The sequence below is a fragment of the Orycteropus afer genome, unplaced genomic scaffold (assembly GCF_000298275.1).
Source record: "Orycteropus afer afer isolate SDZICR_OR568_19922 unplaced genomic scaffold, OryAfe1.0 scaffold00100, whole genome shotgun sequence".
In the NCBI taxonomy this organism is placed as follows: Eukaryota; Metazoa; Chordata; class Mammalia; order Tubulidentata; family Orycteropodidae; genus Orycteropus; species Orycteropus afer.
Window position 1 is genome coordinate 5587050 of NW_006921687.1, and position 22835 is coordinate 5609884.

Consider the following 22835-nt stretch of genomic DNA (forward strand, 5'->3'; position numbering starts at 1 on the left):
CCTACTTCCGTAGTGATACTGCCTCGGAAACCCAAGGAGGGGTCGCTATGAGTCGGGGCCGACTCGATGGCAAATAACAACAACAACAACATTTGTAAATATAGCTCTTAATGACAAACTACTCAGCCAGAATCATCAGAGACTGTAAGAAAGCCTCCATTATTTATTGAATGAATTAAACAATTTTATCTTTTCCCTATAGGTCAGGTCATCAGTAAGCACAATAGAATCTGTGCTAATAATGCAATGACCCTTTCAGGGACCAGCCAGGCACTAAAGGCTGTTTATACAGTTTGATTGTTAAGAGCACCCTGATGGCTCTCCTTTTTCAACCCAGTGGCTTATAAATATGTGTTTTGTTTTCCTCTTTTGGTGTCAGGATGTCAGCCATTATTTCTTGCTACTGTCCAATGATGCTGGGGCCTCTCTCACTATCCAACACATCTTTCTAATTTATTGTTTCTGTCCTGCTGTGGGCAAATAAGGCTGATAACCAAACTTTGAAATAAAATATAACATTTACATAGTCCCTTATTTCTTATGAAGCACTTTCATAAATCATATCTCATGTTCCTCTCACCAAAACGATGCAAAGTAAATAGACTATACTGTTATTTTATGTTTATAAAGAAAGTAAGAAGTTCATTCATACAATTGGTAAAATGATTGAGCTAGGCTCTCACTCAGATTTCTTAGTTTCAGATTCTTCAGATAACTACCAAACAACCACTTACACATCAATTAGAAGCAAACTGTTTTTTATAGAGTGACTGAAGGGCTCTCCTGTGAATATGGGTTGGCGTCTATGATCCATTGGCATTGAATCTCACTCTTTAGACACTGTTCTTTGCTTACTATTCACTACCTATTTGTAGTGTCTAATGAGAGACACTATATGAATATATTCCTGTATAAAATGTTATATGTTGGCATGAAACACAGTTCACTCTCCATTTTCACAGATATAAGTACAAGGAAATAATTTCTCAATATATTTAGTTGTATTAAGACCGACAACAATTCTCTGCTGAATTTTGTTCATTGATACTCCCCAAGCACCAAAATAGCATCTGGTTCATACTAAGTACTGAAGAAATCTTTGTCGAATGAATGAATGCATGACTGCCAAGCTGAAAATCCAAAAAGATTAAAACCCTAAGATGAATGTTTAATGAAAAACTCAAAACCTAGATCCAGTGGTTCAAATTTTCAAGATTTTCCAATAAGAGTGAAGACAGTCATGTTGACCCACAATGTGTGTCATGTTGACCCACATTTTGAGAGATATGGGAGGTCAGTTTAAGAAGAATGACCAGGAAGCTGAGATGCCCTGGAACTGTGTCAGATGAGGATGTGCTAATAGATTTAGATATGTATGGTCTGGAAAAGAGAAAATTCCCAACAATTTGAGGCTTTAGGCATGGTAAAGTGGAAAGGACACTAAAAAGACTAATTACTCTGCAGATCCAGAGGCTAGAAATTAGAGCTACTAGGCAATATAGATGGGTAGCTTTGAGAGGGAGTTAGGAGACAGGAAATGTACACTAATTTAGCACCTCTATTATACCAGGCACGATGGCACATAACAACAACAACAACATTGTACCATGCATTTTACACAGGACCTATAAATTAGGTGTTACCATCTCCATATTGGAAATAAGGAAACTGAAGCTCAGGGAACAGAAGTAACTTGTCCAATATTACACAGGTGGTAACTGATATAGCTGGGATTCAAACTCAGGGGAATCTAATTCCCAAAGCATGACTCTTCAATTAAATTCAACTCAACAAACATTATCTTTAGAAGTCTACTTTTGGTCAGGCACTGTGCTGGGTGCTGGGGATACAAAGATAAATTTCAGACAAAACACAGTGCCTTGAAGGGACTCACAGTTTTGTCTTTTCCACAACACTGAAAATGTCTTTGTACAGGCTGTGTGACCATTCAGGGATACTGTGGAAAGAATTAGTGATCTGGGATAAATCTATACTAAATAATCATTGAGATGCTTTTCAGTCCTAAAATTTTATGGCTATGGATTCCTTCTGGTGGCATAGATGTATCTCTAAAGTGTTGACATAACAATAGATTTCTGAAAATTGAGCCACTGGTATCTTTTGAAATTTGGCTGTATATTCCAGGGAAGAAAAAACTGGAGCTTCCATATAAAATAAATAAATAAATAAATAGTCACAATTTAAAAACCAACAGCTTTTAAAAAGTAAACTGGCCATATCCTAATAAAATGTTAATAATACTATTCCACAAGTTAAAAATTTAGCTATTATACTGAAACTTCATACATTTATCCAGAAAGTTCTTTACTTTGGAGCAAGATTCAAAAGGGGGAAACGTGCTTTTGGAAGCTACAGTTACATGGCTCAGTGTGTATATCAGTCAGTTTTCCTGAGTTCAGATCTTCACTTTGTCATTGTGACCCATGTGCTTTGGGCAAATTACTTGCCTTCTGTGATTCATGTGCACCATCAGTAAAACTCTAATCACTGCCATCGACTTGATTCCAAGTCATAGCAACCCTACAGGACAGAGTAAAACTGCCATCGCAGGGTTTCCAAGGCTGTAAATCTTTACTGAAGCAGACTGCTTTATCTTTCTCCCATGGAGTGGCTGGTACGTTCAAATAGCTGACCTTTTGGATGGCAGCTGAATGCATTAACCACTGCACCACCAGAGCTCCTATCAGTAAAACAGGATGGTACAATAATAGATAACCCATGTAAAGAATTTAGAAACATGCCTGCATGTTATCTGGCCCTCAGAAAGAGTTCATTATTTGCACTTTAAAGAACGGCTTAATCTCTACTGAGGTCAGTTACATATTTTATAACTCCAATCTTCTGCATTTCTCCTAAAGGGGTTTTTGTGACATATCTTTATTACCTATATGCCAATTCTGGTTAAGAACACTGGTGTAATTTATTTGCATGCTTTGTAAATATTGTACTAAATTCTGACTTACTAATAAGTGAGAGGATTAAGTAGTATCATTACATCTTATTATTCTATTACATTATTCATAAAGACTGAGTAAATTTCCAGTAAATATTAGCCAAATAAATCTATTTCGGCTTTCTTCTAGTAAGTTAGAACTGTAGATTGGAGATAGAAAAATGAAATTCAAACTTGCTTAAACATTATAGTAATCTATCTATTTTGTTTAAGTTTTAACCAAAATTATTCTGGTCAAGAGAATCCAGGGATATTTTTTCTCTCTTCTTCATGCTCCTGGCCCTATAGTATAATTAGCTTCACTCTCCTCTTAGTTATCTAATGCTGCTATAACAGGAAGACCACGAGTATGTGGCTTTAACAAACAAATTTATTCTTTCACAGTTCAGGACTCTGAATTCAGGGAGCTGACTTTAGGCTGAAGGATTTCTCTCTTGGCTCTGAGGCAAGGTTCCTTGATTTCCTGGAGATCTTCATGTAGTGTAGTGTCTGTCTATCTTCCCCATCTCTGCTTGCTTGTCTATTCTTTTATATCTCAAAGGAGACTGACTCAAGACACACCCTATACTATTCCTTCCTCATTAACATTACAAAGACAGCCCATTCCCAAATAGGTTTATGACCACCCACTCAGTAGAGGTTAGGATTTACAAGACACACTTTTTGGGAACACAGTTCAATCCATAACAACTCTTGAACATTTTCAAATTATTTTAAGCAGTTTACATTAACGATATATATAAAATAACCAGGCTGATAAAATAATTTCAAAGTGTAGAGAATTACATGAACAACTTAGTCCTGCAGTTCTTAACAACCTAGGCAAAAATAAAAACATAATGTAATTCCTACTGCTTGACTCATATCTAAACAGAATTTTCTAGGTGATAAATTCAAAGAGATGTTTATCTAATGTTTCTTAAACCTAAGAATATACATCTATACAGTAGTACCTTCAATACTTTTATAGTGCATGCAAAAATTAATGATAACCATTTATGTTTTCTATATACTAATATTAAACTTAAATGTTTTTTTTTAAAAAAAATGTGAAAATACTACTAAATCCTTTAGAAAACCTGAAGCTAGAATATTGATTCTCTAATTCCAAATTCAGCTTTTTCCCACTTGTTTTACTATGCTCTATATTATACTCACCATACATAGACGAGTATTTGACCTTAGGAATAACACATACACACATGCATAAAACTTCCATAACACACACCATATATACATCTTTGTTTATACCAACAATCCTGCTGAAAAATGAGTCCTTTCAGTAAACAAAAATAATTCCATTAATTAAACTGTTAGATCCATACAGCATCTGTGGAGCTGATATTTTGCTACATTTTGGGTCAGTTACCCTTGAACATTTCTCATAATACATTATGTCACGATTTTTTTTAAGTTTCATGATATTTCTTCCAACCACTATGTGTCATTCATTGCATAGAGTATTTGAAAAATGAATAAAATAAACCTACAATGAAAGCAAATCTGGGATTTCAATTTAATACTAGCCATCAAAACTCTGTATCAATACACAATAAAATAGAATTTACTCTTCTTTTGCAACATGTATTCAGTTCTTCTGGTAGTGTAGTGCCTAAGGTACTTGACTGCTAACCAGAAGGCTGGCGGTTCAAACCCACCAGCCACTCCTCAGAAGGAAGACGGGGCAATCTACTTCCGTAGTGATACTGCCTCGGAAACCCAAGGAGGGGTCGCTATGAGTTGGGTCTGACTCAACAGCACATAACAACAACAACATTCAGTTCTGAATGCTAAGAATATTAATTCTATTAAGTACATCAAAACAAAGCATGGATGAAAAACAGTAGACCTCAGGGGTATACCACTAGCTTTCAGTCATCAGAAAGAACATCAACAATTCAACAAATAGACTCCCAAGACATCCGTCCTGTTGGTACACTTAGAACACCAAAAAACTGACAATCTGTTTCAATTATCTTTAACTAAACTGTTTTAGACCAAAAATAAGTTTTGAAATACCAATTCTTCTCTTAAAGCAAATCAATTCTTTGAAATGGATATCAAAGAAAGTATAACCAAGTAGTTAATTCATGTGATTATGGCACTAACAAGGCAGCTCTGGTAGGGTAGGGCCAAAGGCACTTAACTGCTAACCAGAAGGCTGGCAGTTCAAACCTACCAGCCACTCCTCAGAAGGCAATCTACTTCCATAGTGATACCACCTCAGAAACCCAAGGAGGGGTCGCTATGAGTTGGGTCTGACTTGATGGCAAATAACAACAACAATGGCACTAACAATTCCCTAAATCTTGAGCTTTATGATACCATCTTCCTCAGCCTTGGGTCAATCAAATAATTTAAATTAGTGGTTCTTAGAGTGTTTTCTCTGGACCATCAGCATCAGCATCACCTGGGAACTCATTAGAAATGTAAATTCTTGGTCCCACACAGACTTACTGTATTAGATTTTCTGAGGTGAGGCCCAGGATTCAAGTTTTATTAAGTTTTCCTGGTAACTCTGATGCTCTGAGCTATATGAAGGGCTCCTCAAAAATGATTCTCCTCAATGTTTCTACAAGTATATTTGTATGTTCTGTAAGAATTCCCAGGTTTATAGTAGAGGTGACAAGGGACAAGGCTGTAGTCACTTCTTGGTCACAGTCAGCTACCCAGAGGAAGCAAGTAGTTGAATCTGTAGGCTCAGGACCATAGTCGCAGGAGACATCAAGCTCAACTGGCGTAATATACTATACAAAACATTGTTCCACCTCCTACTTTGGCAAGCAGCAACCGGGATCTGGAAAGCTTTCAAGCAGCCATCTAGATGCAACAATGGGTCTTCTCTCTTTGTCCAGAGCAAAGAAGAATGAAGAAAACCAAAGATTCATGGAAGCAATTAGTTCAAGTGACTGGTACACCATGCGATTCTTAGCCTATACAATGATGGGACCAGAAGAACTAGATGGTGCCTGGCTACCACTGTCAACCACTCAGAGGGGGATCTATAAGGAGTTTCTGGATAGAGTGGGAGAAAAATGTGGAACAAAATTCAAAAGCATTGAAAAAAAAAAGGGCCAAGTTTGCTGGTCAGATAGAGCCTGGTGGAACCCCTGAGACTGTGGCCCCTAGCTGCCCTTCAGGTCTGCAATTGAACCACTCCTGTGGCTTCCAGCCAAACAAAAGACAGGCCTAAGAGCTGAACATTTACAATAGGAAGATACACTCCTTGGAGAGATCAATAGAATAGAAGGGATGTGTATGCACAGGGAGACAGCTCAAAGGACAGGAATGCATGGGAGGGAAGGACACAGGGAAGAGGTAACTATGGGGAGGAAGTGGGAAGAGAGCTGATGCATTGTGGGAAATCACAGTCAATGTAAAGAGACAAAGTCTATGTGAATTGCTGTACGGAAAATGAATTTGCTCTGTAAACTTTCACTCAAATCACAATAAAAATTAAAAAAAAAAAAAAAAAAAAAAGAATGATTCTGCCAGTCTGAATACTATACAGCAGGTGACGCTGCCATACAAGAGCTGAAGAGAAATTGTATGTTCACTGGAGGTCCAGGCGCCAAAGGAGACTCTCTGACCTAATTCATGGCAGCCATAATTTGCTGCCTCTTCTATAACCAGAAAACACAGTTTAAGGTTCTACTTCACCAGACTCTCTAAGGCCTCTCAGAACACTCCCATGGGGTTTCATTCCCCAGTTAGAAGAATCCTGAGCTAACACCACTGTCACCTTGAATTAGTGCAGATATGGAGAATAGCTAACCGTGTTTCTCCATATTGTATTAAAACAGGTCATGGAGGAGGAAGTGCTAATGTCACTGTATTTTTAAAATATCTCTGCAGTAACAGCAGGGCCAGTTCTCAAGTACTCAATAAATAAAATTTTAATTCTTAAAAGAAAGAAAAGAAAGGCAAGCTCTTCTTAAACTAAGCTGTCATTCACTCAGAGCAGAAACACTGCTAGCATTCTTGGTATGTGCTTCTACCTTAATACAGCTCTCTGATTAAAGCAAATATTTTATTCCTCTCTCCTACAAAGAGAACTTTATTTTACTTCTCTCTCCTACACATCTTTCACAGGGAATTTATCTATCTGTCTGTTTACCTCCTTCAGATCCTGCACGACTGCTGTGAGCCGCTCATTTTCTGCCTGTACGTTAGTGACCACAGCCCGGCTCTGTTTCAGTTCATTCTGCATCTCCAAGATCTTCCCCAGATAGTAGGCCTCCTTAGATGCTGACTCTTGCAGAAGTGTTTCCTCCCGAGTCTCTCCATCCTCAGCAACTTTACGATGGATAGAAAAAGACTGTCCAAATGCCTGCAGAATATTTGAATAGAAAAAAGTGTACAATTAAATGCACATAGCACTATTAAATAGATATGGAGAAATGTTTTGTTTTGCATTGTTCGTAAGAAATGCTATTTTGCAAAACTTCCAGATGTGGCAATATATATTGTATGTGACAGGGTAGCAGCTCTAATAGAGGTTTGAAATAATTCAAATTCAAACCATAAAGAGAAAACAAACATTTAAGATATCTTCGTAAAATAAAAAAAAAACATATTGAGTTAAAAAAAAACTTGAAAAACATGGTTTGTTGTTTTATGTCATCTTTTTAAAGAGAGATCTTAAGATATAGAACAGTTCAGTGCTAATGAGCTCATCCAAAGTCATGCTGTCATCTTCATTCCAGGAAAAATAATCCCAAAATTATTTTTCAAGGAAAAATAAATCATCTCTTTAGCTCTCTAATACATTAGCAATAAGCACAGACCAATTATGAACAGAGATAAAACCATCAAAGAGCATTCACATTGCCTAGTGTTATAAAAAGGCATTTAAATGTAGTATCTGTTTAGGAAAACATATACTTCTCTGCTCATTTGTACAAAGAGAATACAGGAAGGATATCCAGAAACAAATAAAACTGGCTGTCTCCAGGGGGTGTGGGAATGGGGTAAAGGAATGGGGAAATGAAACAGAATAGAGGGGTGAGGGAGGAGTGACAGTTCTGAGTATTTATGCCTTTTCATAAGAATCATCAGATTCTTAGAACCATATTATTTCACACGCTACCCCCCCAAAAAAATAATTAAAATAAATCACTGTGTGTGGGGCACTCAAAACAAAATACAAACAGCAAATGAACCTAACTGTGTTAGAAATGAATAATAAAGTCACACTGAAAAGGATGGGAAAGAAAAGAACCAACCTAAATAATTTTGGAAGATAATATTTTTATTATATACTATAAAGCTAAAAGGAGCTATGGGTGCAAAGTGCTTAAGTACAAGATGTAGAGAAAGCTGTGGCAGCCTGCTTCTGTAAAGATTACAGACTTGGAAAACCTATGGGGCAGTTTTACTCTGTCCTACAGGGTCACTATGAGTCAGAATCGATTTAATGGCAACAGGTTTTTGTTTTAATAAGGCCAAAGAAAGAAAGAACTATACGCAAGTACTATATTCTAGTTAGTAAATATGTTTCTCACAGAGATTGTGAGATTGAAATTCCAAAACTACATACTGTTGTTGTTGCTGTTGTTATGTGCCATTGAGTCAGACCCTACAGTAGTATCACTACGGAGTAGATTGCCCAACCTTCCTTCCGAGGAGTGGCTGGTGGGTTTGAACTGCCAGCCTTCTGGTTAGCAGTCAATTGTCTTAGGCACTACGCTACTAGAGCTCCCTTTTAAAGAGTACTGACCAGTTATTTTGTAGAATGTCCTTCAATTTGGGTTTGCCTTCCTTATGATTAGCACTGTGTGTCCATTTTTGGCAACAACACTACAGACTTGATGCTGTGCCTTTCTCAGTGCATCAGATGTTGATATGTCTCCTTGCTGATGAGTTAATTTTGGGTAACTTGGTTCAAGGTGGTATCTGCCTGGTTTCTTCACTAGGAAGTTACTGTTTTTCTATTTGGAATTAATAAGTCTTGTGCAGAGATGGTTTGAGACTGTGTAGATAGCCTGTTTCCCATAATACTTTGACCTGTTAATTTTATAATCCATCAATGACTCTTGCCTACAACAACTATTCCTGTGGTGTACACCACATGGGGTTATGTTTTATTTCCATCTTTTCTTCTACATTTATTAATTATGATTCTACTGTGAAAAGCTATCCTCTCTTCCTCCACTTATTTATTTGTTCACTGTGAACTCATCAGCATTTGTTTTATTCTATGGGTTTATTCAGATAGACTCCAATGTCCTTTTGACATATCTTCACTTTCTTTCTTTTTTAACTATTTTACACTTGGTATCACAATTTGTATTGCAGTTTCCTTATCACTTCTCCAGAGAGTTCTAGTTCTTTTTACTGGAGATTGTTATTAGAAACCAAAATCTGAGTGCTAGGTATGCTCTTTGCTACTGGTATGTCATTGCTTCTAGGCCCTCTTGGCTACGAAATAGGCTATCTATCTGAAACTATTAATTCACCTGATACTTCCAATTATAAGCCAATACTACTAACTGCCTTCTGTACTTCTCCCTATCCCTATTTGTGACTCCGTTCTCCAACACTGAGAAGCCTGATTCTTATTATCCTTAATATACTTATTTGATCAACCATAGAAGACAAGTAGGTCTCTGTATGGTGCAAGTAGTCTGTGATTGGCTCCTAATCTTAAGGTATAAAAAAACCTCACTGCCGTGGAGTCGTTTCTGACTCATAGTGATCCCTCCTTGGGTTCCTGGGGTAATAGCTCTATGGAAGTAGATTGCCCAGTCTTCCTTCTGAGGAGTTGTTGGTGGGTTTGAATATCCAGCCTTCTAGTTAGCAGTCAGATGCCTTAGGCACTACTACACCAGTCATTTGAATTCAGCCAACAGCAATTTTGGAAGAAAACACAAGGCAAACTGCTTCTGTAGATTACAGCCAAGAAAACTCTATAGTAAACAGTTATACTCTATAACAAATGGGTCTCCATGAATTGGAAAATTGGAATTGACTCAATGGCAACAAGTCTATCTATCTATCTATCTATCTATCTATCTATATATACACTGTAGTGTTTGGAGCTCTGGTAGTGTAATGCCTAAGGCACTTGACTGCTAACCAGAAGGCTGTCGGTTCAAACCCACCAGCCACTCCTCAGAAGGAAGGTTGGGCAATCTACTTCCGTAATGATACCACCTCGGAAACCCAAGGAGGGTTTGCTATGAGTTGGGGCCGACTCGATAGCACGTAACAACAAACAACTCTTTAAAAGTATTAAGGTCATAAAAGACTGAGAAAGTCTCCTCCAAACTGGAAACCAAAAAGATAACAACAATTCCGTGGGATCCTGGACTAAATCCTAGAACAGAAAAAAAAAGACATTCATGGGACAATTGGCAAAATGAGAGTATGTTCTTCAGAGTGATTAGTAGTTAGCAGTATTGTATAAATGTCAATTTTCACTTCCAAAATTGTACCATTGTTATGTTAAATGTTACCATTTGGGTAACCTGAATGAAGGGTATATGAAACTCAGGGTACAATTTTTGTAACTTATTTCTAAGGCTAAAAATACTTCAAAAATGAAAGTTTAAAAAGTAAATAAATAACAGCAAAAAAGAGAACACAGAGAGATGTACAAAGGTATAGACAACAAAGGCAAATACTATTACGTACACAATATTGCATTATCAGTAACAAACAACACTGCAGGTGGATACACAGGCAGCCAGGCGAGAAGATCAAGTGTGGGTAGGCGAATGGGAATATACCCACAACCACAGACAGATTCGGCTGATGATAATCTTACATGCGTATTTGTGCTACAAAAATATCCATATACATTATAGAACTAATAGGGGACAAGGCTGGGAAAACTTCTTAGCCACAACAAGCACCTTGAGGGAATGAGTTGCTGGGGCTGTGGGCTTAAGACCATGGTCTGGATGGGAAGGAGGGCATCAAACTCAATTGGCACAACATACTGCATAAAAACATTGCTCAACATGCTACTTTGGTGAGTAGTGTGACTGAGGTCTTAAAAGCTTATGAGTGGCTCTCTAAGACACAACTACTGTTCTCTCCCAGTATGGAACAAAGAAGAATGAAGAAAATAAAAAAATATGGAAAGAATCAGTCCAATGAACTAATGGACCATGGAAACCTCAGCCTTCATGACCCTGAGACCAGAAGAACTAGATGGTGCCTGGCTACCAATGCCAACCACTCAGAAAGGGATCAGAATTGGAGATCCTGGGTAGAACAGGAGGAAAAATGTGGAACAAAACTTAAAACCACAAAAATGACCAGAATCACTTGTAGGATAAAGACTGGTGAAACCCCTGAGACTATGGCCCAAGGTCACCCTTCAGGACTGGAAGTGGACTTACTCCATGGGTTAGCTCTCAGCCAAACAATGGAAAGGCCTATGACTAGAACACCTATCTGAGGGTGAAGTACCCCTTAGAACGGTCAACCATAAGAGATCAGAAATGCAGTATTTGCAAAAGGGGAGAGCTAGACAGACAGGAATGCATATGTAAGGACACAGGAAAGGGGTTACCACAGGCAGGAAATGGGAGGAGAGCTGTTTATTGTGGGGATTGTAATCAGCACCACGAAACAAAATGTATATGAACTGTTGAGTGTAAAATGATTCTGCTTTGTAAATTTACACCCAAATCATAATCAAACTTAAAAATTGGAAAAAAAAAAAAAAAAAGAAAGAAAACCAATGTCAGATTACCCAACAAACAAGGTAAGCATGGGTTTACCTGTACTTATTTTACTAATCTGTAGTGAACAATTTCATATTTTTTTTAGCATATCAAAGATTCTGATTCCAGGTATGGTTGGCATCTGTCTCTCTTACAACCCCACAGCATCTTCATACAGAATCAAAGGCTCTTTTCAAATTTTCCATCCCTGATGAAAATCCTGTGGGGCACAGTTTTACTCTGACACACATAAGGTCACCATGAGTTGGAATCAACTCGACAGCAACAGATATACTGGGAAGCATCAACTAAGAAAGAAATAATCCATTATAGATGTCCATCTGTACAGAGTGGAATACTCCTGGTACTTGGTTTGGTCCATCCCAGCACAAGAAGAAATTCTTATTTCTGTAGCCAGATTTCCACAGTTTGTAGTAAACATATAGGCTCAAGAATAGATGTTTACTTTGCTTCACCTTCAGTAATAATCAGATGCTGTGAAATACATATATAATGGAATACTACTCAGAGAGCAGGAGAAATGAAGTCTTGAAACATCCTACAATGTGAATGGAACATGAAGATATTATCTTGAGTGAAGTCAATTACCAAAGGACAGATATTATATGACCTCACTTACATAAAAAGACAGGAACAGGCAAATTTATAGGGACCAAATTTTATTAATAGCTAACAGGGGCAGAAGGGAGGGGTGAAAGGAGGGGCTTTATTGCTTATGGAGTACTGAGTTTTGGTTTATGGTGACAGAAAATCACATTGATTAAGGGTAGGGTTGCAGTCAATTAATGTAATCTCTGTCAATAAGCTGTACACCTGTAAAAAGTCAAATTGGCATAAATTGTGGATAGATATATTTACAACAACAAAAAGAACAGCTGCTGAGACTACTTATGTACAACCACACACCTCCTGGGATATGGTTTCTTGGTTTGGATGTTTAGGGTCATGCTCACATGGGGCATCTCAGTTAAATGGCTTGATAATGTGTTTAATACTTCTGTTCTACCTCCTAGTTCACTGTGTAGCACCTGAGATCTTAAAAACTTGCAAGTGCCCATTCAAGGCACAACAGTTAGTCCCTATTCACCTGGAACAACAGAGAAAGGAGGAGGAAGTAAAGGAATGTGTGGCCAATCATCTCCACAAACAACTGCCTCCTCCACCACAAGCTAAGAACTAGATGGCGCCTACCTACCAATGCTGAACACTTTGAACAAAGATTCTATAGAAGAATCCAGAACAAAAGGAAGAGAAAGCAGAGAAGAATTTCAAATCCTCATGGAATCCAGAATTTCTAGAGCCACGGAGGACAGATGAACCTCCTGAAACTACTGCCCTGAGATCACCTTTAAACCTTAAACCAAAAATATTCCCTGAAGTCTTCTTAAAGCCAAACAATAGCTGGCCTTAACCAGTAAAGAATGTTTGCCATGAACATCTAGCAAACTGACAACAGCAACTTCAGAGATTAGATAGGAAACTTATGGCATAATGAGTTTATGTTAATGATGGAGGAAACTCAAAAAAGTAGGAGAATGGTTACACAACTCAAAGAATGTAATCAATGGCACTGAATTGTACATGTAGAAACTATTTAATTGGTATATATTCTGCTGTGTATACTCTCAACAACAAAAATAAGTTACTTCAAAAAAGAACTGAAATTGTAAATGTAAAAACTTTTATGAATATTTCATTCATGTTTATTGCAGGTCAGAAACCTTAACTGAAAATATGAGTTTCTGAAATTAGTCATTATTTTTATGAAGAGCTTGATCCTGACTGGACTTGATTTAAAAAACAATGAAAGTACGTGAGGTTACCCAAGAACATTAACCATAATGTTTTTGTTTTTTAGTTAAGAGTTGAGGCTCTTAACATGTCTTCATTTGAAGACCTCTAATTTCTGATGAGTTTAACTGCATCATCACTCAAAAATTCACAGCCATCGAGTTGATTCTGACTCATAGTGACCTCTCTTTGGATTTCCAAGGCAGTATCTCTATGGAAGTAGATTGCCCAGTCTTTCTTCCAAGGAGTGGCTGGTGGGTTTGAACCACCAACATTTTGGTTATCAGTCAAATGCCTTATGCACCACACTACCAGAGCTCCTGCATCACTAAGTATTTCATATTGAAAGGCACAAAATCAACAGTAATATAACCAAAGTGTTTTTTTTTTTTTAAACTCCCTTGAAATAACAAATTAACACCAGTCCTGCAAAGGCTAGAGATATCCCATGATTTGTATTTGCAAATCTATTGAGAATTAACACTACTCAAAAAATATCTAATTTTTTAAGTTGAAGGAGACAGCACACTTATTTTACTTAATACCTAATTGTCAGAAACTGGAAGTTGCAATATTGAGAGATTCTATGGGCAAAATATTGAATGATGCAGGAAACATCAAGAGAAGATGGCAGGAATACACAGAATCACTGTACCAAAAAGAACTGGTTGATCTTCATCCATTGCAGGAAGTGGCATATGATCTAGAACCAATGGTACTGAAGGAGGAAGTTGAAGCTGCAATCAAAGAATTGGTGAAGAACAAGGCTCTGGGAATTGGTACAGTGACTGTGTACTCTTTTCATCTACTTTTGATGTTTCCTGCATCAGTCAATATTTTGCCCATAAAATCTTTCAATATTGCACCTGGACACTTGAATTTTTTCTTCAGTTCATTCAGCTTAAGAAATATTGAGAGTGTTCTTCCCTTTTGGTTTTCTAACTCCAGGTCTTCATACATTTCATTATAATAATTGACCTTGTCTTCTTGAGCAGCTCTTTGCTATCTTCTGTTCAACTCTTTCATCTTGTCATTTCTTCCATTTGCTTTAGCTACTCTCCATTCAAGGTTAAGTTTCAGAGTTTCTTCTGATACCCATTTTGGTCTTTTCTTCCTTTTCTGTCTTTTTAATGACCCTTTGCTTTCTTCACAGATGATGCTTTTGATGTCATCCCACAATTCCTCTGGTTTCTTGACATTAGCGTTCAATGCATCACATCTATTCTTCAGATGGTCTCTAAATTCAGGTGTATAATCAAGGTCATAGTTTTGCTCTTGTAGAATTATTTTAATTTTCTTCAGCTTCAGCTTGAACTTGGAGATGAGCAATTGATGGTCTATTCCACAATCAGCTCTGGCCTTGTTTTGGCTGAAGATACTGAGCTTCTTCATCGCCTCTTTCCAATGCAGTCAACCTGATTCCTGTGTCTCCCATCTGTCAAGGCCCATGTGTATAGCCACCATTTATGTTGTTGACAGGTATTTGCAATGAATAAGTCATTGGTCTTGCAAAATTCTACCATGTGATCTCTGGCATCATTTGTATTACCAAGACCACATTTTCCAACTACCAGTGATTCTTCTTTGTTTCCAACTTTCACATTCTAATCACCAGCAATGATCTACATTTTGATCGCATGTTTAGTCAATTTCAGACTGCAGAAGTTAGTAAAAATCTTCAATTTCCTTGTCTTTGGCTTTAGTGGCTGGTGTGTAAATTTGAATAATTATAGTATTAACTGGTCTTCCTCATGAGCATGTGAATATTATCCTATCACTGACAGCATTGTACTTCAGGGCAGATTTTGAAATATTCTTTGTTATAATGAATGTGACATGATTTCTCTACAATTTATCATTCCTGATGTAGGTCATATGATTGTCTGATTCAAAAGCGCCAATACCAGTCCATTTCTGCTCACTAATACCTAGGATATCAATCTTTATGTGTTCCATTTCAATTGTGACAAACTTCCAGTTTTCCTACATTCATACTTTGTATATTCCACGTTGCAATTATTAATGGATGTTTGCTGTTTCTTCCCATTTTGAGTCATGTTCCACCAGCAAATGAAGGTCCCGAAAGTGTCATTCCATCCACATCATTAAGGTTGATTCTATTGTGAGGAGGCAGCTCTTCCCTACTCATATGTTGAGTGCCTTCCAACCTGAGGGGCTCATCTTCTGGCACTATATCAGACAACATTTCAGGGCTATTCATAACGTTTTCCAGTAATGTATCATTGTTTCACTGCTATTCCTAAGGTGGCCAGTTCTTTGAGAAGTGGAATGCTCCTTCCTTCTTCCAAGTATGTCTTAGTCTGGAAGCTCTGCTGAAACCCATCCACCATGGGTGACCCTGCTGGTATTTGAAATACCAATGGCACAGCCTCCATTCCCACAGCAACATGCAAGCCAACACAGTGTAACAAACTGACAGAAGAGTGGTGGGCACAGGATCATACATGTCAAAATGTATTAAATTGTAAACTTTATATTGATACAGTTTATCATATGCCAAGCAGACCTCAATAAACCAAAAAAAAAAAAACCAGAAAAAAAAACCCTCAGTGCCATCAAGTCAACTCCAACTCTTAGTAAGCCCCATTGCGTTTCCAAGGCTGTAAATCTTTATGGGGGCAAACCGTCTCATCATTGTTCCACAGAGCAGCTGTTGGATTTGAAGCACTGATCTTCTGTTTAGCAGCTAACTGCCTTAACCAGTACACTACCAGATTTCCTTACCTCCATAAAACCAAAAAAAAAAAAAAAAAAAAACCAAACTTATCGCCATGAAGTCATTCCCAACTCATAGCGACCCCTCCTTGGGTTTCTAAGGCGGTATCTATCTCTATGGCAGTAGATTACCCAATCATCCTTCCGAGGAGTGGCTGGTGGGTTTGAACCACCAGACTTCTTGTTAGCAGTTAAATGCCTTAGGTACTATGCCACAAGAGCTCCCTACCTCCATAAAGCTTTATAAATAATACTAGAAAAATATAATGAAAAAAATATATAAAAGATGAACTCCAAATTTTTATTATTAAATCCAACAGACACAAAATTGCATTTCAATAAACTTAATCAGAACAAGCATAAGAGATAATAAAAGGATTACAAAAACTATACCATTATTCATAAAAGTATGATAAATATAGACTATATTTTTCTCAGCTCAGATGCAAATAATTTACAAACCAGCACTAGTCTACTAATATACTTTTCCCTAAGCCATATGTGCAAAAGTCTCTCTAGCAGTAGTTGTAAACCCTGGCAGCAATTTAGAATCACCTGGAAGCTTTTTAAAAACACTGACATACAGACTGCATGTCCAGAAATTCTAAGTTAACTGGTCTGGGAGAAAGAGACTCCCAAACACTCTTAATTCAAGGCATACCTGTAATGTCAATTGCCCTTAGGACGAAAGAAATCCTGAACAGTTCCCAACAACTTCATAAGTTTTCATGCCCTAATAATGTGGTAACTAAGCTTGGAAACCCAAGGAAGGGTCGCTATGAGTCGGGTTTGACTCGACAGCACATAACAACAACAACAACAAGGAGCTCTGGTGGCATCATGCCTAAGGCATTTGACTGTTAACCAGATGGTGGGCAGTTCAAGCCCACCAGCCACTACATGGAAGGAAGATTGGGCTATCTACTTCCATAAAGATTTACTGCCTTGGCCTATATGACTATGAGACCAGAAGAACTAGATGGTGCCCAGCTACCACTGTCAACCACTCAGAGGGGGATCTATGTAGGAGATCCTGGATAGAGAGGGAGAACACTGTGGAAGAAAACTCAAAATCATTTGGGAAAAAAAAGGGGAGGAGGACCAGGTTTGCTGGTCTGATAGAGCCTGGTGGAACCACTGAGACTATTGCCCTAACTGCCCTTCAGGTCCAGAATTGAACTCACACTTGTGGCTTCCAGCCAAACAAAAGACAGGCATATGAACTCATTTACCTGAGGTAGATACATTCCTTGGACAGAACAATCATGGGAGAAAGAAGGGCTGATTATGCACAAGGAGACAGCTCAGGAGGCAGGAATCCATGGAGGGATGGACAGTGAGTTTGGGTTTTGTTTTTGTTTGTTTGTTTGTTTTTAAAGGTGGTGGCTATGAGAAGAAATAATGCACATAAATTCAAAGAAAACAATAATTTAATTTTTAAATAGCCACATCTTCTTACTAATGGGCTATTTGCTTTTGTTAGGCAACATACTACTTCTCAAACCTCAGGATCAGATTGGATGCTGCCACTCTCATTTCCTGTTTCATATGTGGCGTAATTTCCATGTCGTGTATGCTTTTTTTTGTGGAGACCTGGTGGCATTAGCAGTTAAGCGTTTGGCTGTTCACTGAAGGGTTGGCAGTTTAAACCCACCCAGTGGTTCCATGGGAGAAAAACCTGGTGGTCTTCTCTGTAAAGATTACAGCCAAGAAACCCCTATGAGGCAGTTCTATTCTCTCACATCGGGTAACTATGCTTCAAAATCTACTCCATGGCACGTAATACATGTGCTTTTTAACAACCATTGAATACCCAGCTGTGCAAAATACTGAATAATAGAAGGGAATGGAGCAGAGTCTGCTATTGAAATTGTGAACTAAAACACTTCAAGGCAGAAGTTTAAATGGTGTTCAAGAGATGTCAAGTATCCCTGTGTTTACCTAAACATTTAAAATGTCCCAGGTGCTTTATGGGTTTACCACCCTGTCCCAAGACACAATTAGCACACAATCTCAGAGTCACATGAGTTGGGTAGGGCCCTGTACAGGTATTTTTGGTGTGCTCCCTTTGCAATTCTAATATACAGAATGGTTGAGAATCACTGCTCTTGGGAGTGGGCCACGAAGTCCACGTCTGGCTTGTAAGGTACATAGAGCTTCAACTCTCGACAGAGCTGCAGTGCTGTTTCAAGTGGCCGTGCTACTTTACACTGTCCTCCACAGCTCTGAGAATTTCTGTTGCATTATTAGGATGCAACATCCTTACCACTGATGTTCAGACTAAAATTTACTCTCCCCAGGAAGAGTAAAATAGTATCAACTGTTGATTTTAATTTTCATTTCCTTGATTACTCATGTAATCAAACATTTTTCATATTTTTACTGACAATTCATATTTCCATTCTGTGAAATTTGTTTAAGGTTTTTGCTTATTATTCTAAGTGGTGGTTTTTTTTGTTATTAATTTGTCAGTTATATGCACAGCAAATATTTTCCCTTGGTTTATGGTTTGTTTCTTCCTCTCATCTTAAAATACCATTTAATGAAGTCAAGTCCTATTTTCTAAAATACCTGTTTCTGTATCCTATTTGTCAGATATATGTATGGTAAATATCTTCCCCCCAGTTTGTGGCTTTTCCCCTCATTCTTTTAATGATGTCCTTTGAAGAAGCAGCATCCTTAATTTTAAGGTAGTCAAATTATCAATCCTTTACCTTAAGGCTAACACTTTTTCATCTCACTTAAGAAATCCTTCCCTCCGGCAAGGTCAAAATGGTATATTTTCAAGAAGTTTAAAAGTTTTACCCTTTACATTTAAGTCCATTAATCTACCTGAATTAATTTCTATGAATGGCATAAAGCACAGATCTATTTTAATTATCTTCTATATGAAAAATCAATTTCCCTAGCACCATTTAATGAACTACCCCTCCTTTTCCCACTGTTGTTGAGGGCAAAGTCTGTCATAAATCACACTGACATGTATGTGTACTTGTTTCTAGTCTATCCCATGATGCTCCACTGATGTGATGAGCAATTCCCCTGAGAAAGGGGTACCATGCATCATCAAAACCTTATTCATTAAGATACTTAAACTTTCAAATATTTGTAGCAGATATAGATGATGTCATTACTAAGTTATCCTAATGGCAATCTATAAATGAAAATGCACACTTTGTGCAAGAGAAGCAAGTCCATATTGATGTTGCAATTTAGTCAGTGACAACTAGGCTTATCTCACTTTTTACTGAAATCAGCCTGAATGAGGTCTACAAGTCAGTAAGCTGAATGGATGCACAGGATGGAAATATCAGTAAATACACTGTTGTGGGTTGGGGAGAGAGAAGGGAATAACATTTTGAAAAATAGTATTCAGTAACTTTTTTTCTTATAAATGGAACATAGCCTTATACTGGGTACTTTAAATGACATTATTTAATTCTGTAATTAAACCATCATGCATATTTAAGTGCATTATTTCCTTTTGTTAGCTCTATTAATTCATTTACTGTGAAGCATGATCACATGCTAGTTTAGATAAGACTCTGGACTTAAGAATTTGAGTTAAACCATTATGCTACAGGATTGCTGTGCCACTATCAGAGTTGTCTAGATTTTTAGAGCCTCTTTGGTTACAGGGCACAGAAAGTTTTGAGGATCTTGCCCAAACTTTGATGAACTACTCTGTTAGAACCAAGCCAACTGCTATCGGGTTGATTCCAATTCATGGTGATGCCACATGTGTCAGGGTAGAACTGCTCTATAGGGTTTTCAACAGGTAATTTTTCAGAAGTAGATTGCTAGGTCTTACTTTGGAGGCACTTCCAACACATACCATTTCCACCATGAGGTAACCCCATTTTTTTAGAAAAAGATACTTAAATCTGCATCATCCCTAAATCTGATGCTACAGCTGCTTCTTTTCTTAAAGATAATACAGAAAAAATTCTTTCAAAATTCCCACATTTTACTCATCCTGAGCTTCATTTCATTATAAAATTAAAAACACTTGCTTTTTTCTTTAGTTATTAATCAAAATGTATCCTCCAAGTAAACCATAGCCATAGCATGAATTATTGAAATGTCTCTTAGAGGAAAAGCAAACTGCTATGTGCTGCACCTAGGATACACTTGGTATTATCTCGTTTTGCAGTGGCTCCTTTCTTAAAGTAGAACACCAGAATCTACAGCTTGTGGGCCTTCCAAGCTCGTATTAAAGCTATTTATCTGAGTAGTTCCTTGTCTTCTCTAATATAATAAAATAATCAGTTCTGAAGATAGTACCTTGTGCTTATTGCTGTTGCTGTTTTTAGGTGCCATTGAGTCGTCTCTGACTCATAAAGACCTTATGCACAGCAGAATGAAGCACTGCCTGGTCTTGTGCCAGCTCACAATCCTTGCTACATCTGAGCCCATCGTTGCAGTCACTCTGTCTATCCATCTTGTTGAGGTCCTTCATTGACCCTCTACTTTACCAAGCATGATATCCTTCTTCAGGGAATGGTTCCTTCTAACAACATGACCAAAGTAGGTGAGACAAGTCTGGCCATTCTTGCTTTCAAGGAGCATTCCAGCTGCACTTCCTCCAGGACAGATATGTTAATCCTTTTAGCCGACCATGGTACTCTTAGCATTCTTCTCTAACACCACAAGTCAAAAGCATCAACTCTTCTTCAGTCTTCCTTACTCAATGTCCAGGTCTCAAACGCATAAGAGGCTTTAATTGCCATGGCTTTGTTTAGGTGTACCTTAGTCTTCAAGGAGACATCTTTGCTCTTCACTTGAAAGATCTTTTTGTAGCAGATTTGTCCAATGCAATATGTCGTCTGTTGTCTTGACAGCTGCTTCCATTGGTGTTGATTGTAAAATCAAGCAATATGAAATCCTTGACAATGTCAATCTTTTCTCCATCCACCGTGAAGCTGTTTATTGGACCAGTTGTTGAGGATTTTTGTTTTCTTTATATTGAGGTGCCAATTCATACTGCAGACTGTAGGCTTTAATCTTCATCAGTAAGTGCTTCAAGTCATCCTCACTTTCAGCAAGCAAAGTTGTGTCATCTGCATATCGCAGGTTGTTAATGAGTCTTCCTCCAATCCTGATGCCACGGTCTTCTTCATATAGTCCAGCTTCTCAGGTTATTTGCTCAGCATACAAGTTGAAAAAGTGTGATGAAAAGACACAACCTTGACACACTCCCTTCTTGATTTTGAACCAAGTAGTATCCCTTCGTTCTGTTCGAATGATAGCCTAATCTGTGTACATGAGTTCCTCATGAGTACAATTAATTGTTCTCAAATTCCCATTCTTCTCAATGTCATCCATAGTTTATTACACTCTACACAATCAAATGCTTGTGCATAGTCAATAAAACACAAGTAAGTATCTTTCTGCTATTCTTTGCTTTCACTTAAAATCCATTTGACATCAACAATGATATTCCTTGTTCTACGACCTCTTCTGAATCCAGCTTGCATTTCTGGAAGCCCTCTGTCAATATACTGCTGCAACCGTTTTTGAATTATCTTCAGTAAGATTTCACTTGCATGTGATATTATGATATTGTTCGATAAATTCCACATTCTGTGGGATCGCCTTTCTTTGGAATGGGTACAAATATGGATCGCTTCCAGTCAGTTGGCCAGTAGCTGTCTTCCAAATCTCTTGGCATAGCCAAGTGAGTGCCTCCAGCAAGACGTCTGTTTGTTGAAACATCTCAATGGGTATTCTGTCAATTCCTGGAGCCTTGTTCTTCACCAAGTCCTTCAGGGCAGCTTTGACTTCTTTCTTCAGTATCATTGGTTCTTGATCATATGCCACCTCCTGAAATGGATGAACATCAACCAATTCTTTTTGGTACAGTGACTCTGTGTATTCCTCCCATCTTCTTTTGGTGCTTCCTGCATCATTCAATATTTTGCCCGTAGAATCTTTCAATATTGCAACTAAGGGGTTAATTTTTCTCCCTCAGTTCTTTCAGTTTGAGAAATGGCAAGTATGTTCTTCCCTTTTGGTTTTCTCACTACAGGTCTTTGCATATTTCATTATAGTAATTGGCTTTGTCTGCTCAAGCTGCTCTTTGAAATTTTCTGTTCAGCTCTTTTACCTTGTCATTTCTTCCATTTGCTTTAACTACTCTCTGTTCAAGGGCAAGTTTCAGAGTCTCTTCTGGTATCTGTTTTGATCTTTTTCTTCCTTTATTATCTTTTTAATGACCTCTTGCTTTCTTAACAGATGATGCTTTTGATGACATCCCACAGTTCCTCTGGTTTTCAGTCATTGGTGTTCAATGTATCAAATCTATTCTTTAAATGGTCTCTAAATTCAGGAGGGGTATTATCAAGGTCATAATTTGGCTCTTGTGGACTTGTTTTAAATGTCTTCAACTTCAACTTGAATGTGCATATAAGCAGCTGATGGTCTGTTCCAAAATCAGCTCCTGTTCTTGTTTTGGCCAAAGATATTGAACTTCTCCATTGCCTCTTGCCACAGATGTAGTCAATCTGATTCCTGTGCATTCCATCTGGTGAAGTCCATGAGTATAGTCATCGCTTACGTTGTTGAAAAAAAGGTATTTGGAATAAATAAGTCATTGGTCTTGCAATAGTCTATCATGCAATCTCCAGCATTATTTCTAT

General features: G+C 37.8%; 1 protein-coding gene across 1 annotated transcript in view; it reads right to left on the reverse strand.

Moving 5' to 3' along the window:
- Positions 1-22835, reverse strand: part of BICD1 (BICD cargo adaptor 1) — a 332377-nt gene that overhangs the window by 154690 nt on the left and 154852 nt on the right. The window contains exon 2 of the mRNA XM_042781286.1: positions 7092-7304. Coding sequence (XP_042637220.1) covers positions 7092-7304 — 213 coding nt within the window. The remainder of the gene's footprint in view (positions 1-7091; positions 7305-22835) is intronic.